At 39.4% G+C, this 13,454-nt stretch overlaps 2 protein-coding genes across 18 annotated transcripts in view; one reads left to right on the top strand and one right to left on the bottom strand.

Annotated features, from left to right (window-relative positions):
* NCOA3 (nuclear receptor coactivator 3) overlaps window positions 1-4,367 on the top strand; it is an 85,729-nt gene extending 81,362 nt beyond the window's left edge. For all 3 annotated transcript variants that reach the window (XM_037403287.1, XM_037403286.1, XM_037403285.1), the window contains one exon: window positions 325-4,367. In XM_037403287.1, coding sequence (XP_037259184.1) covers window positions 325-336 — 12 coding nt within the window. In that variant the 3' untranslated portion in view covers window positions 337-4,367. The remainder of the gene's footprint in view (window positions 1-324) is intronic.
* SULF2 (sulfatase 2) overlaps window positions 3,295-13,454 on the bottom strand; it is a 162,766-nt gene continuing 152,606 nt past the window's right edge. For 11 of the 15 annotated variants that reach the window (XM_037403289.1, XM_037403294.1, XM_037403288.1 and 8 more), the window contains 6 exons: window positions 12,956-13,050; window positions 10,373-10,432; window positions 9,767-9,936; window positions 9,140-9,282; window positions 8,835-8,958; window positions 3,295-7,514 (listed from right to left, as the gene is read on the bottom strand). In XM_037403289.1, the coding sequence (XP_037259186.1) occupies window positions 7,351-7,514; window positions 8,835-8,958; window positions 9,140-9,282; window positions 9,767-9,936; window positions 10,373-10,432; window positions 12,956-13,050 (756 nt within the window). In that variant the 3' untranslated portion in view covers window positions 3,295-7,350. The remainder of the gene's footprint in view (window positions 7,515-8,834; window positions 8,959-9,139; window positions 9,283-9,766; window positions 9,937-10,372; window positions 10,433-12,955; window positions 13,051-13,454) is intronic. The other 4 variants (XM_037403300.1, XR_005106603.1, XM_037403301.1 and 1 more) reach the window with 4 other exon arrangements.

The raw sequence follows: 13,454 nt of genomic DNA, 5'->3' as shown, positions 1-13,454 counted from the left end.
ATTTTGATATAACAAGTACCTTTTATAAAGAGGGGAACAGGACAGTGGAATGCCAGATTTTCCAAACTCACATGTCCTACAGTGAAGATACCCAAATAACATGTTGAGGAAATTCTGGGACAGCATTTCTTGTCTACAAATTTATCTTCAAAGCGGAGCAATAAATAAATAAAAATAAAATTCTTCTGCTTAGAAACTGTCAGTACTTTTCCAAATGCAGTATGTTGACCTTTTTTTTTCTTGGTGGGTTTTTTTTTTTTTTTTTTCCTCCAGAAAAGGTGCTTTTTATTTTCTCTGGTAATTATTTCTTCTTTTCTTTAACAGAAATACTGCTGACACCTAGAACCATATCTTCAAACAAGAATGCGCTGTATTAATGATGCACTAGTATTATAAAGGAAAGCTACGCATTCTTCACAGCAACTAGTACTGGCCTTACGGAAATGTGATTTTTTTTCCTGTTAATCGCCATGTTGTCCTAAGTTACTCCATTCAAAGGAAAAAAAACCCACAAAACCCCAACCCAACAAAAATAAATTTTAGTAGAAGCAGTCTCTGTATTACTGTATATTGTGGTGTACAAAAAAGGTCATAAATATTTTTGGCGCTCTGCCTCTAGAAATGTGAATTTGGCAATGGCATTTTGGTAGATACGATGGGTAGACTCCTGGTATGCCTTATCTATTTACTGTAGCTATCCAAAGCCCTTGAACTACAGGCAGACAAAAGTGCCTGGAGAAGTCACGGTGGCAAGAATTTTCTGATTTCTCTAGTAACAATATCTGACAGAGAATGTAGTTCCTAGCCTTGACTCTTTTATATTAAATCCTGAATATATATGCTGCTTTTAATCTCTTACCCCCAAGAGTCAAGATTTCCCAAGCAAAGTAGCAGTGCAAAATGAATTGGCACATACTAGTCCAAAATCCTGTCCATTGAAGCCAAGGGGTAAAAAGAGAGGGTAATGAATTTAAATTATTTAAAACACAATTGTGACAAATACTTACATATTGATGTGCAGCTGAGTGCACTTTATAAAAGACTATATAATGGATTAATGCAATATCTTTGATAAGGACTTAATATGAAGGTAGGGTGTACTCATGTTCCTTCTCAAACACAATCTCTTAAGAATTATTTGAAAAGACTGCATAATGTAATGTTTTCTGTGTATGGAAATTAGAGCAATAATCTTTCATCTTTTTGAAAATAAAACTCAAGGCAAGGCACTGCAGTCTGAATCAGAATTTTGCAGTCTTTTGTGAATAAATTTTGTAAATATGATCTTTAAGATAATGTATTATATATATGACTTTTGTAGGTCACTAACTCATTTTTGCAGAGTTTGTGAAGCTAAATATTTAACAAAATTGATTTCTGTAAACTCAGTGTAGTTGAGGTCCAAATAGGGGTTTTTTTGTTTGTTTTCTTTTTTTCTTCTTCTTTTTAATTAAATTTAATGACTTTGAAGCTGGGTGACTTTGGCCCACATCTTTCTATTCTTTGGTCTTCAACAGTTCATTTATTTTTACATCTTTAACATATAGCTTTTTATAAAAGACCAGTTCTTAAATGCTTTCTCCACCTGTGCGCGCTTTGTTACATTTCTTTTTACATAAGGTGATCTGGCAAAAGGCTCTGCAGTGTAAGATGTTACGACTTGTCATGACGGTCATGTCTCTCTATTATCTGTTGCCTTTTCAGTCGATGAATCTGGATTGTGTCTTTTTTGGTTGATTTTAATGAACTGTAAATGTTCTTCAAAGTTTGTCTGTTGCAAAATATTTGTTGTTACATGACATTCAGAAATCTTTAAGGATATTAAGCCACAATTTAACCAAATGTCTGCACCTCATTGGATTGTTCTAATAGTAATGAATGTATTTTCTAAGCAGGTTTCTCTCATATCAGTATTTAAGTTTGGTTACAAATTTATTCATATTATTTGCTGATAGTCGTCCCCCCCTTCCTGCTGCCTGTTTTGGTTCTGTGGAATGAAGATCCCTTTGCAGTTTTTCCAGGTTCAGGCAGTTACAAGTCAAACCTCTGAACTTCCGTAAGGGACGACCCAGAAATGTTTAAGATGTGTGGTGCTTTTGTTCTGTTGTTCACTGTGTAATGGAAAACTGACTTCTCCCAAGTGAGTAAAAAAAAAAAAAAAAAGAAAAGAAAAAAAAAATGTGTGTTCTTGATTGCTTCTTCTTGGTACTGTAAGCAGGAGGTGGTTTTGTTAGTTCAGAATATTCCGTGATCTTCCATTGTAATAGAAATAACTTTAGAGATATTCTCAAAACGTTCATCCTTAACATACAGCCAGGTGTGCTCCAAAGGGAATGTAGATTCAATTAATCTACTTTATGCAACCTTGTCTCTGCAATTAGTACTGAGTATGTAGATTAGGTGATAGTATTTATTTGAAATCTTCAGTCCACTTCATGTGTGTTTTTTAATGCAAAACTTTTAAAAGCCTAAGGAACTTTTATCTTCCTTTTTATTTCTTAGAACGTATCTTATTTGTTAAGTGCTGCCTACTGAAGTTGAAAGGCAACAATCCCTTGCTTTTTATATTAAACCAGACTAGAACAATCTTTATATTTTGTAGTTGTTCATTATATTGATGGAAGCTACAAACCCAGGTTGCTTTCATTAGGTGAGCTCTTAGACTATATGCTACTTTATACATAGTGCCCTTTGAATTTTTTTTAGATGAGTGATTCTGTTTATACATCTGTGTGTAACTGGTACCTGACTGATACCATAAAGGATCATCATTTTCTCATCTGTGGTTAGAATGTTGGAGCTTTCCAGTACCTACTTTTTTGCTGAATCCAAAGATTTTTAGTTTAAACTTGATTAAGGGGGCCAGGGGGTGGGGGGCGGGGGGCATTTTGAAAATGCATTGATGACATCTTTCGTGGCAGCACTGATCCTAAATACTACATGTAGTTTGGAAACCGTACCCACTGCTGTAAATAAAACTGATCTTGAGATCTGACGATGTTTAATATCTCCACCAATTCTGTTTGGGTTCTATAGCAGCAGATTTTTCTGAATGTGTTTTTTAAAAACAACCTGTGTAACGTTTTTCAACACGAAGAGAACAACTAGTTAGTACAACCACCTCTGATCACTGCCGCATAACGAGTATCGTTTGGCTACTTGGCTCTGTTGATCACAGAAACCATGTTTTTATAAAATTCCTGTGTAGTACTTTTTTCCAATCTTCCCTGAAATACTGCTTTTAAAGTTAGAAAATCAGGACCATTTTTCAGTCATAAGACAAAACTATTTAAATGTTGTACCAATTAGCACACATTTTATTTTAGAATTTATGTGCAGACTACCAGATGACACAATGATACAGCAAGTATGAAACCATGTAATTCTGATAGCAATATTTTAAAAAATTCTCAGGAGAAGGCATACAGTATTGAGAATTGCATTTAAGTTTAGTTTACATTATAAGTATTGCTTGAAAAATCTGTATCTTTATTTTGCAAAACAGAAAAATCATGGGGACTGATTTATAAAAGAGTTGGTTGTAAGGTATTACTGCTCTTCTGATTTTTGTGTTTGGATGTTAATAATAATGTAAATAAAGGTTTCTATTTAAAATCTGAACTTGGTGACACGGTGTATTAGCTGTCTAGTATGTTAAGGCCGATAACTGTATCCTGGGAAGGTCAGAGGAACTCTGGTGCTATTGCTGAGGAAAGCTCCGTATAGTGAATAATTTAATTCTTTTCCTAGTTGGCCGTAAAAGCTAAGGGAGTAACAGCCTCAGCCCTTCCACCCAAGAGACCCATTTAGCAACTACAGATGCATTGACGCTGAGTGGAATTTATGTCTTTTGCAACTTCCATAGTAGTCTTCAGCAGCGCTGAAAGGCGAAGAGGTGCAGCTTTCCCCACGCCTTGGCGACAACCCACCTTTCGTAAAGTGACAGCTGCTTCTTGTGTCACCTGCGAGTCCCATGGCTCAAGATTTTGCGCACAGGGACAAGGGAACTTCCCGGCTGTCTGCCCAGGGTGTGAGGGGAGCACGAACACTGAGTCACGCGCTCATCTTGTCAAAGACTATAGGCTCAACATGAAAAAAAAAAAAAAGGGTAAGTGCAAATGTTTTTTAATCTAACCTAGTATTCCTTCTGCATCCCTGCTGGGCATGGCAGACAGCTAACACTGCTCTGGAAAGCAGCAACGCTGTTGTTTCTGTTGGTGAGTTTAAATTCAGTATTTTTAACTTATTTGTATTGATCCGGGATCTTATCATCTAGCAGATCTTTCTGATAATCCATGGAATCTGTAACAGGTTATAAACAAATATGGCTAGATTAAGACAGGCAATTGTACATTACTTCCATAATTAAAAAAAAAAAACAACCTTTCAAAAAAATTTTGGGAAGCGTATTTGATTTACATGTGATACAAATCCACGCTCAAGCCTAGTTTTACTGTATAGCATGTACAGTGCAAGACCCCACTGCCACTTCCTCAGCATTTTTTTTTTCTTGGTTCCTAAATCTAAGTGTATTTTTTGGAGTATGGGGGTTTGGTACTAGAGCTCTATATCCCTTGTGAAATAATTCCACTTGAATTTCCTAATCTGCAAGGGAAGGTATCAAAATAATTTCCGTGATTTATTTTTAGGCTGTGTTTCTAGAGTGCAAATTAAGTTTGTGTTTTGGAAAAAAAGGTACCTCTTAAGAGTGAAGGCCACAGCTGGTCGAGTCTGTCACGAGCTCCCTCCTGCATGTGCCTCTAAACCAGGTAGCAGATTAACATGAAAAAAATCATAAATACAAGTATCGCTGGTAGTGCCTGTACTACAATGTATTTAATAAGGTCTTTATGAAAATACTCAAATAGACTCTGTACACTGTGCTTCCTTAGTAAAATGATGGTTTCTTCCCTTTAAAAGCCTTTAAACAGTAACTGTCATTCAGATCATCTACTTCTTTTGTAGACTAAACTACACCTAGATTATTCTTTATTGGCTACAAGTATTGAACTTCTTGGAGCTGCCTTTTTTAAAAATAAATGTAAAAGTTACACTACTAAGCAAATGCTGCTTTCTCAAAGGAACTGTTTTGGTTTTGAACAGGCAATATAATATTACCACATAAAAAAACTTCATACAAATCTGATTTCATTAAAATTTAAGATGTAAATTTACTGAAAATTTTCAGTACTTTTAAAAATGGATAAATTCTGAAATGTACTATGCAACATTAAGTAACATTTTGAGAAATGGTGTGTGGGCATTCCACTCTTTTTATTAACAAAAGTCTTCACAACCTGAAGGAATTTATTTTCAAACAGTATATTGATCAATATTTACACAACCCCTCCAAAAATCTGGCGTCCTGTTAGTCAAGATTTTCCCTAATTTTCCTAGAGGTCTCACTAGGATGGACAAGTAGGCATGGAACTAAAACATATCCTTAGAGGAAATTTGAGAAATACCACGTTGTTGAGAATATTCAATGCTGCTCACTTCAATTCCTGAATCTCTTAAGAGTTCTCTTCCACCATTACCTTTACCCCTGTTAGAAGCAAAAGCGTCCATGTTTTCTAAATCTTGCTTCAGAGTTATACTTGGCTTTGAAGTTTTTCTCATGACAACTGAAAAAATGTTTTTACTGTGTTTTACTTGCGCTGTCGTTGTGTACACTTTGCCCGCTGGGATGGCAATCCTCTTCGGGCTGCGGCTGTATTTCCAATTCTGTCAATTCCCGGATCAGTGTTAGCGGTGTCATCTTGATGTCAGATGCCTTGTGAAGCTGGTGAGGTATAATCCGAAGCAAAAAGCAGGTGCAATAGTGGATTTCAGAGACACCTAGTTCTGGCAGCGTTTCCCATCGTGTCACTGCAACTATTTAATTCACTCCCCAGTGCAAACATTCTATCTATTTCAGCCTCAAAGTTTATCCACTCCTCCAGGCTAATGTTGCGATTCTTTCTGAAGTCAAACACATTTTCATTGAGTCTGTACATGGATTCAAGTTCTGGCCAGTTTGTATCCTCATGGAGGTGCAGCGGCTGGGGGAGGTTAGCCCTCCCATCCTTCCCACAGTTGTCCTCTTTAAAATAAAACAAATACAATTTAGCGTGTAATGTTCTAGTGGGAAGTAGTTAGAAAGAAAGATATTTTTCATGGTTCCATGCAGGAAAAAAACCAATGGAGACACTGTGGACCACCTATAAAAATCCAGCAGGTATATCACAGAAACAATCCAAGTATGTTTGAAACGTCAACCTGTACAGAAATTTGTATCTCATTAATTCTAGCTTCGCTTTGGTTCTAAAGCCAGTCTTGGATCTCTTCAACTAGAAATAAAAATAATACCGTTAAATGAGCAAATCCTCGTGGGTGAATTGAGAATGCTGGTACTTGGACGTATTTTTTCACCATTTGAGACACCTTATGATTTTTAATGAGCAGGAGTCTCAACTTTCTTTTCAAGGGGAGACTGAGTGACAGTAACTGGCACGGCAAAGGGAACTTCGCCATGTCTTTAAATCTGTTGTCTCACCTTGGGGCTCTGGCAAGTTGAGAACTGAGTATCATCTGCAAGTTCTAATGGGCAGTTAAGTAACCAAAAAGCAATCAAGATTTTAATATAATGTCAGAATGAAACGCGATGTACAGATCTGTTTTGTAGTCTGCTTTCTCTTCTAACTTGCTTTTTTTTGCTCACAGCACGTGAGGCTGTGGTTAGATAAATACCTGATACTCTCTCTACTCTGAGAAACTACCGTCAGTTTTGTTCTTTCTGGATGATGAGAAAGACCACCAGGTAGCTGCTACAAGTTTAAATTTAGACAAAACTGATATAACGGCCTCTAATTTTTAATGACAGTTAACCATAACTGGTTTCTTCAGCTGAGCATCCACCTTTGCTCATTCAAAATTGCCTTGACCTTAATATTCCTAAATTCCCAGAAAACAGATGCCAAGAGGTTATGTACAGCGGTAGTTGCCTGCAACGATGGCAGTATCACATTTCTTGCATAATTTAGAGGACGTGCCATGACAGTAATGATGATGTTAAGAAGTGCTGCATGCAGAAAGAGAAGTGAAGGGAAGAAAGGTAAGTAAAAACGAATGCTTTTTGTGAACTGCTCCCAACTCACAGTGACTTGGCAGATGATGGTCTCTTCACATCTGGCCATTTTCGGCGCTGAAACTGCCTAATTTTCAAGCAGCAAAAGGAGAAAAAAGTTAACCATCACCAAGAAAACCACCAGCACTACAGTCTGAAAGATGAGGAAGGAGAAGACTTTAGCCTGAATTTTGACTACAAAGTTGAGAACCTGCTGTAAGTAACATAGAAATAGCTCCAGTGTTTCAAAGTAACTGGGGTGGAAAGGTCTTGCAAGGGCCGTTCCAGGCAGTGCCTGTCCATGTGCTTCCCAACCCCACACTGACATTCAGCATTACTTCAGAATAGTAATTTAACAGCTTTTTTTTTGAAATGTACCTGTACTGCTCGTAGCTTCCATCTTTAAGTCCTAGATGAAGAAAAATTAACAAGGTTACTAACCACTGCTTGCAACAGAATAACGTGTCAGGTAAGGCGCAATTTTAAAAAAGACCTAAGAATATTAACAGATTAACGTGTATTGCCATGATAAATATTTCCATACATGTGAACTGGAGCTGTTATTTTCATATTTAATCCCTAACTCTAGGTAAAATAGGTCATAAATTGGGACAGATATCATTACAGAAAGGTTGCAAATGTCCTTCGGTGGTGTATTTAAATGCCAAAACCTGTTGATTTCAGAATGTGCAGAATGTACATGCACAGTGTGGTGCATGTACTAAATAAGACCCAATATAATATTGTGGACTTGGGTAGATAACGGTATTTTGGGGATGGGGGTCTTCAAGCTCTAAAGGCTATCTACATGCGCTTTTGAAAAATAGCATTTCTTATTTCAATTATATTAAGGGGTATAAGAAATGCAGTTTAAAAAGAAGAAATGCAAGTGTACCTTTTGGTTTGCTGTTGTCACTAACTATTGAAAAAAAACCAACCCAAACCCAAGCAGTATAAAAAAGCAGATCTATTGAGTACACCCAGAGAAAATGTAAGGGATAGGAAATGATGAAACTAACCTAGAACAAGAGTAGAGAACCATCTGCTTTTTGGAATTTCAATCCATAGTTACAAGATAACATCTCTTGGTAGCATGTTGCAACCCTTCTTAGATGTGCTGTTATCTCACAATTACCTGGCACTACCAAGGGAAAGCTGATCAGCTTTAACTTCAAAAAGGAGGCTAGTGCTTAAGTTATTTTTAAGCCAGCTTACCACAAGGCTGCACGGCCTCTAAAGAAGTATTTTTTAAAATTGTGCCGTCAGCTGGAATGCTGAAACTCAGCTGCCAAACCGGTTGCCCAGAGAGGTTGTGCAGTCTCCATCCTTGGAGGTTTTCAAGATGGGACTGATGAAGCCCTGAGTAACCTGGTCTGACCTCGCAGATGACCCTGTGTTGAGCAGGAGTTTGGAGTAGACGAACCCCAGAAGCCCCTTCCGCCTTGAACTGGTAGTGGTTGGGAGGGTATTTCCCTCTTCCACCAGTTTTGTTCCTTTATCTCCTTCCCCTGCATCTCAGCAATGCTCATCGCTGCATTACAGTGCCTTCATTTAAGAAACATTACATAACAGGAACCGAACAAACACAAAAATTTGAGTGTGCAGCCATAAGCGGGACATCACTAGTACAAATAAATAACAAAATCCTTTTGACTGATTCAGGTTTCATAATGATGAAGAGCCCTGTTTCCCTTGGGGAGTTTGTGAGTGGAACGGGAGAGGCACTTACCCAGATCCATGTTCCTGGTCCTTGGATTGCATTGTTTATACCCTTTGCAGCTTCTCAGTTCCATGAGCTGGACGTGCAGTTGATTGAGAACATCTCTATCTAGCGTATTCACTGCGTTGATCAGCTGCAATAAACAGGGGTTCTTTTTGGTAACTTTCATAATAATTGCAACAAGAAAGAAGCCAAATCACACTATGGTAAATGACGTAGGCCTTATCTACGTCCTGCACCAATACTGCGCTGTTTCAATATATCGTCAAGAGGGAACAACGATGTATGTACAGAGCTGTTCTATGATCAGGTACCTGATAGGGATCTGTATTGAGATCGAAATACTCCAAAAATCCAGTAGCGAATTCACAAAACAGGAAGTTGTGGGTCTCGTTGATTGTCCTCAAGCACCAGTATGTGTTGTTGTTGGCGCTGGTGCAGGCACAGAAAGGCCCCACTGCAAAGGGAGGCGTTACACAGACATAAGCTACACGTCGCTGCCTTTAGCACCGTTTATTACTTTCCCTTTATGTTATTACTTTATTCATAGACAGTTCCTCTCACTGCTGAGCCCTAAAGCAGAGAAAGCCTTCCCAGCACCAGCTGCTTCTTCTGCGCACACCTAACCCACACGACATGGCTAATTCAAGCAACATCTTGGCTAATTGCTCTCCCTGTCTTCTCTGGTTGGGAAACATTCCAGATGGTGAGACACTACACATAACTGTACCCGACACAGCAGCTGTAGATGTTCAGTTTTAACTCCCTTGCCTTTTGTGCAAGGATAACGCCAACACTGAAACAGATATTATTTAGTATGAGGAAAACTGTGTGGCTGTGGCTACCTAGCTAACGACACCGCTAACTTCTAGTAGCCCAGCATCCTAGCCCGGCTTAGCTAGTGCCTGCCGACCTATTAACTTAGTTCAAAGTCTCCTTACGTGTCCACAGGGGAGCTGTTTGCCAGTGTTGGTTGTCGTGGGTGAAGCAGGTCAGACCAGGCATGCTGCACGTGTCATTATTTTTTATTCTCTTAAGCAGTTTGCGCAGTTTCTTCTTCCGTCGTTGCTCTCGAAGCAGCCACAGCCTGTCTTTCTCCTGTAGGGCTTTCCTGCACACATGAAACATTAGGATCATGCAGACTCTATTATACTTGAACACACCTAAAAAACAAATGAAGCAGCTAATAAAATAAGCTGCTTTGAGGGAAAGAAAGAACCGGTATTTTTTAATTAAATAGCTTCCAAATGGCTCTGGATATGACTCTGCAATTCAATGGCACTGGGGGGGGGGGGGGGGGGGGGGGGGCGGGGAAGCCAAAGGGGCTTACAGACTTGCCTGAAGTCTGTGATGTGACATTCCCAAACCAGGAACCTTATCACAGAATGTACAAGCATTTTACATTCCGGGTAAATGTCCGGGTGTTCATCATTTTTAATCCAGGATAAATGAAATACTACTATTTTGCTTAGTCTGTAACTGGTGTGCGTGGACCCAGTGTTCCTGTCTTTGCATTTCCTCTTCCAAAGGAACAGCCCTTCACTTACTTGAAAGGATGAAGACCAGATCCCTTGTGCCGCAGTTTGCTTTTGTGTTTTGAATGGTAACTGGAAAAGAAAAACAGCATTGTTGATGAACAACAGAAAGCCAGTTGCTCCGGTTCATACCGCACTACCACACTGGATCTGAAGCAGATTTAATCCAGTGTCACTTCTCCCTTCAATTGATTCATGCAGTGATGAATACAAAGCAGCCCAGCCCGGCTGGGTCAGTATCGCCGTGCGGCCGCTCTCCTTGGCACACTCGCGCAGTGACATCTGGTGCTCCAACACTGTACTGCAATATGCATCCACACATTATTCCAGCTACAATTTTCAAATTTAGTTTTCCCCTGGTTCTCAATAGATCTGTAATTCAATGACAACACTTCTTCAAATGAATGTTCACCGATCCGTTCAGATGACAAGCCCATACCACCTTCCTGTCATTCCTTCTGAATGAAAGCATTTCAATACCAGTTGTACATCACAGGGTAGGGTTTTGCTCTCCGTTGTTACCACCTAGAAGTTCCAGCAAAGCTTTACCAAGCTGCACGGAACTGTCCCAGCGCTAGCGGCGGCCAATACGTGCTGCGGTACGGGGGGCGTAAGCAGACGTACAGATTCTAGCTGGGTGTCTCTACTGTTTTGGCTCTGTCTCCAGAAACTCTTAAAAGATTTTGCAGCAAATTCCTTTCTGTGCAGTTTGCAAAGTTAAAAAAAGACAAAACAGCCTTAGTCAATGGCAGTAGTTTCTGACGGATGGAGTTAGTATCCACACAAATCAGCGAGGACAAACTAAGCTTAATAAATGTTATTTTCTAAACAGTACATGAAAATTCGTTAGTTGTCAGACTAAAGTTCCCTTCAAACCAAAACAGATCTTTTAAATTATTAATGCTACTGGGAGCTTTAATAAATCTAATCCTTATAGCAAATTAACAGAATAAGATTATTAAAGAACTATCATCACTCCACTTTTTTATCTTGCGCAGACACTGTGTATTTCATTAACTAATCCTAAATGCTAAATCCCAGTTCAATGCAATTCTGCAAACACTTAAACATACAGAACTGAGATGATTAATTTCATTGATTTCAGTGGGATTATTCATCTTAATAATGCTACACACAAACATGCTTCCTCTGTTAGGCCTGAGAAACGCAAGATTCTTTATATTTACTGTAAAACATTTAACTATAAAGATAACTTCATCTTTACATTTTATATTAAATAAACTCAGTTGGTAACATCAGTTTTGAAAGCAGTGGATTAGAACAATACAAACTTTTGGGGGATTTGCCATTTAGAATTATACTGATTTCATCTGAAACACTTTCTGCTCCGGGTTCCACACGTATGGGTTGGCGTAACCCAAGAAACGGACGGTCTCCGTGTTTTTGTGATCTGTTGCTGAAGCTACGCTGCAGAATCCACATGGGGCACAACAACTATGTACCTTCCTCCAAGGATTAAAGTCTAACACTCAAAACTTCATTCCGTTACAGCAGTGAGACAGAGCGGTATCATCCACGCCCTCTCACAGAGGCTACTGAGTTGAAGCTGCTTTAGCCACAGGTAACAGCACGGCTGCCTTGTGCTTTTGAGTACATTCACCGCTTTTTTTGTGGTACTGTGGCTGCTGTACTCCTGGTGACATCTGGCTCACAGCAGCCTCAGAGATTGCTCTGTGACCACTATGGTCAGGAGAAGTTGCTCCTGGTTTCTTTCTGAACAGCTTTCTCAGGGGAAAATTCTATTTGAGTTAACATTTGATTTTGAAATATTTTCTGCTGTGCTTATTGGTAGAGCAAGAGCTTTCTTGCTGCCCAGAAGGTCTCAGGTGTGCTTGAACCTTCTTCCCATGCAACGGGTGGGCTGATCCTACAGCCGTTTTGTAAATATTTAGCTGAGAACCAGCTATGCAGAGACCTTAATGCATAATCCCAGTTTTTAGTGCCCGTTGCACATAATTCACAAATCATCTGCACCGGCGAAGAAAATTATCTGGTGATGGTTTCAAAAATAGAGTTATTCCTCCCCACCTGCCATAGCTGCTAAGGATTGCAGTGATTGATTGCATCCTAGGAGAGAATATATCCAGCCTTGAAAAAACTGAATAGGAAGAGATTCCTTCATCTCCCCACCCAATTATTTTTTTAGATTATATATATTTAATCTATTTTTCTCTATATATGTATATACTTTACACACTATTATTTTTAAAACACATTTGTGTAACACTGTACCATACTGACAATTTGCCCTTGTGGAAAGCAAGCGTTCAGGAAAAAAACCCTGCAGCTTACAATATTAATCTCTGGTATCTAATAGCAGCATCTTTGGTACAAGAGCATAACTAACAGGTTTATAAGCCATGTTACGTGCCCTGTTACATCACCACCACTTGACGCTAAGGCAATTAAACTCCTGCCTCCTTGTACTTCTGCTCTTCAGCTCCCCCGAAAGCACCACACAAGGGTACATAAGTAGGCAACCACTGAACAAAAGAGGTTCTGATCTCTCCTGTGGAGACATACACCAGCCACAGTTGCAACGCTACCAATAATTGCTCTGAAGTACACAAGTACCTTATCTTGTTGCAATCACACTCTTCAGGTCGCTTCTTCTTCAGATGACCTCTCACCTCTCTCAGGTTTTTTATTTTGTTTTGCAAAGTTTCAATCTAAAAAAGTAAAGATACAGATTAAAAAAAATATATATAGCATGATTTAAGTTTTATTCTAACCTCCGCAAACACGTTCTCTTGCCAGCAAATGCTTCCTCTTCACCACCTTCCACGACTCTCCCCACTAACAAGCTTTTTTGGCTTATCTGCCTTCCCAAAAGGAATCCTGGCTGGTACAGCTGGCTGGCTTTGAGCGCTGAATGTGGAAGCGGAACGTGGCCCTGGGGGCCGCGGGGAGCACGCAGCCTCAGGTAGATAACGCTCCCGATTCCACTGTGGTTTCTCCTCTTGTGCTCTACAGCACACGTGCGAGGGGAGAAAGGTTACTCAAAGGAAAAGGAAGCCCTTAAATTTCAGCCTGGGAGGAACCTGAGAAGGGGATGGGGAGGGAGCGCTCCAAA

The sequence above is a fragment of the Falco rusticolus genome, chromosome 10, assembly GCF_015220075.1.
Source record: "Falco rusticolus isolate bFalRus1 chromosome 10, bFalRus1.pri, whole genome shotgun sequence".
NCBI classification, from domain to species: domain Eukaryota; kingdom Metazoa; phylum Chordata; class Aves; order Falconiformes; family Falconidae; genus Falco; species Falco rusticolus.
Note: the sequence above shows the minus strand (reverse complement) of the source record. Positions and strands in the feature narration are given on the sequence as shown.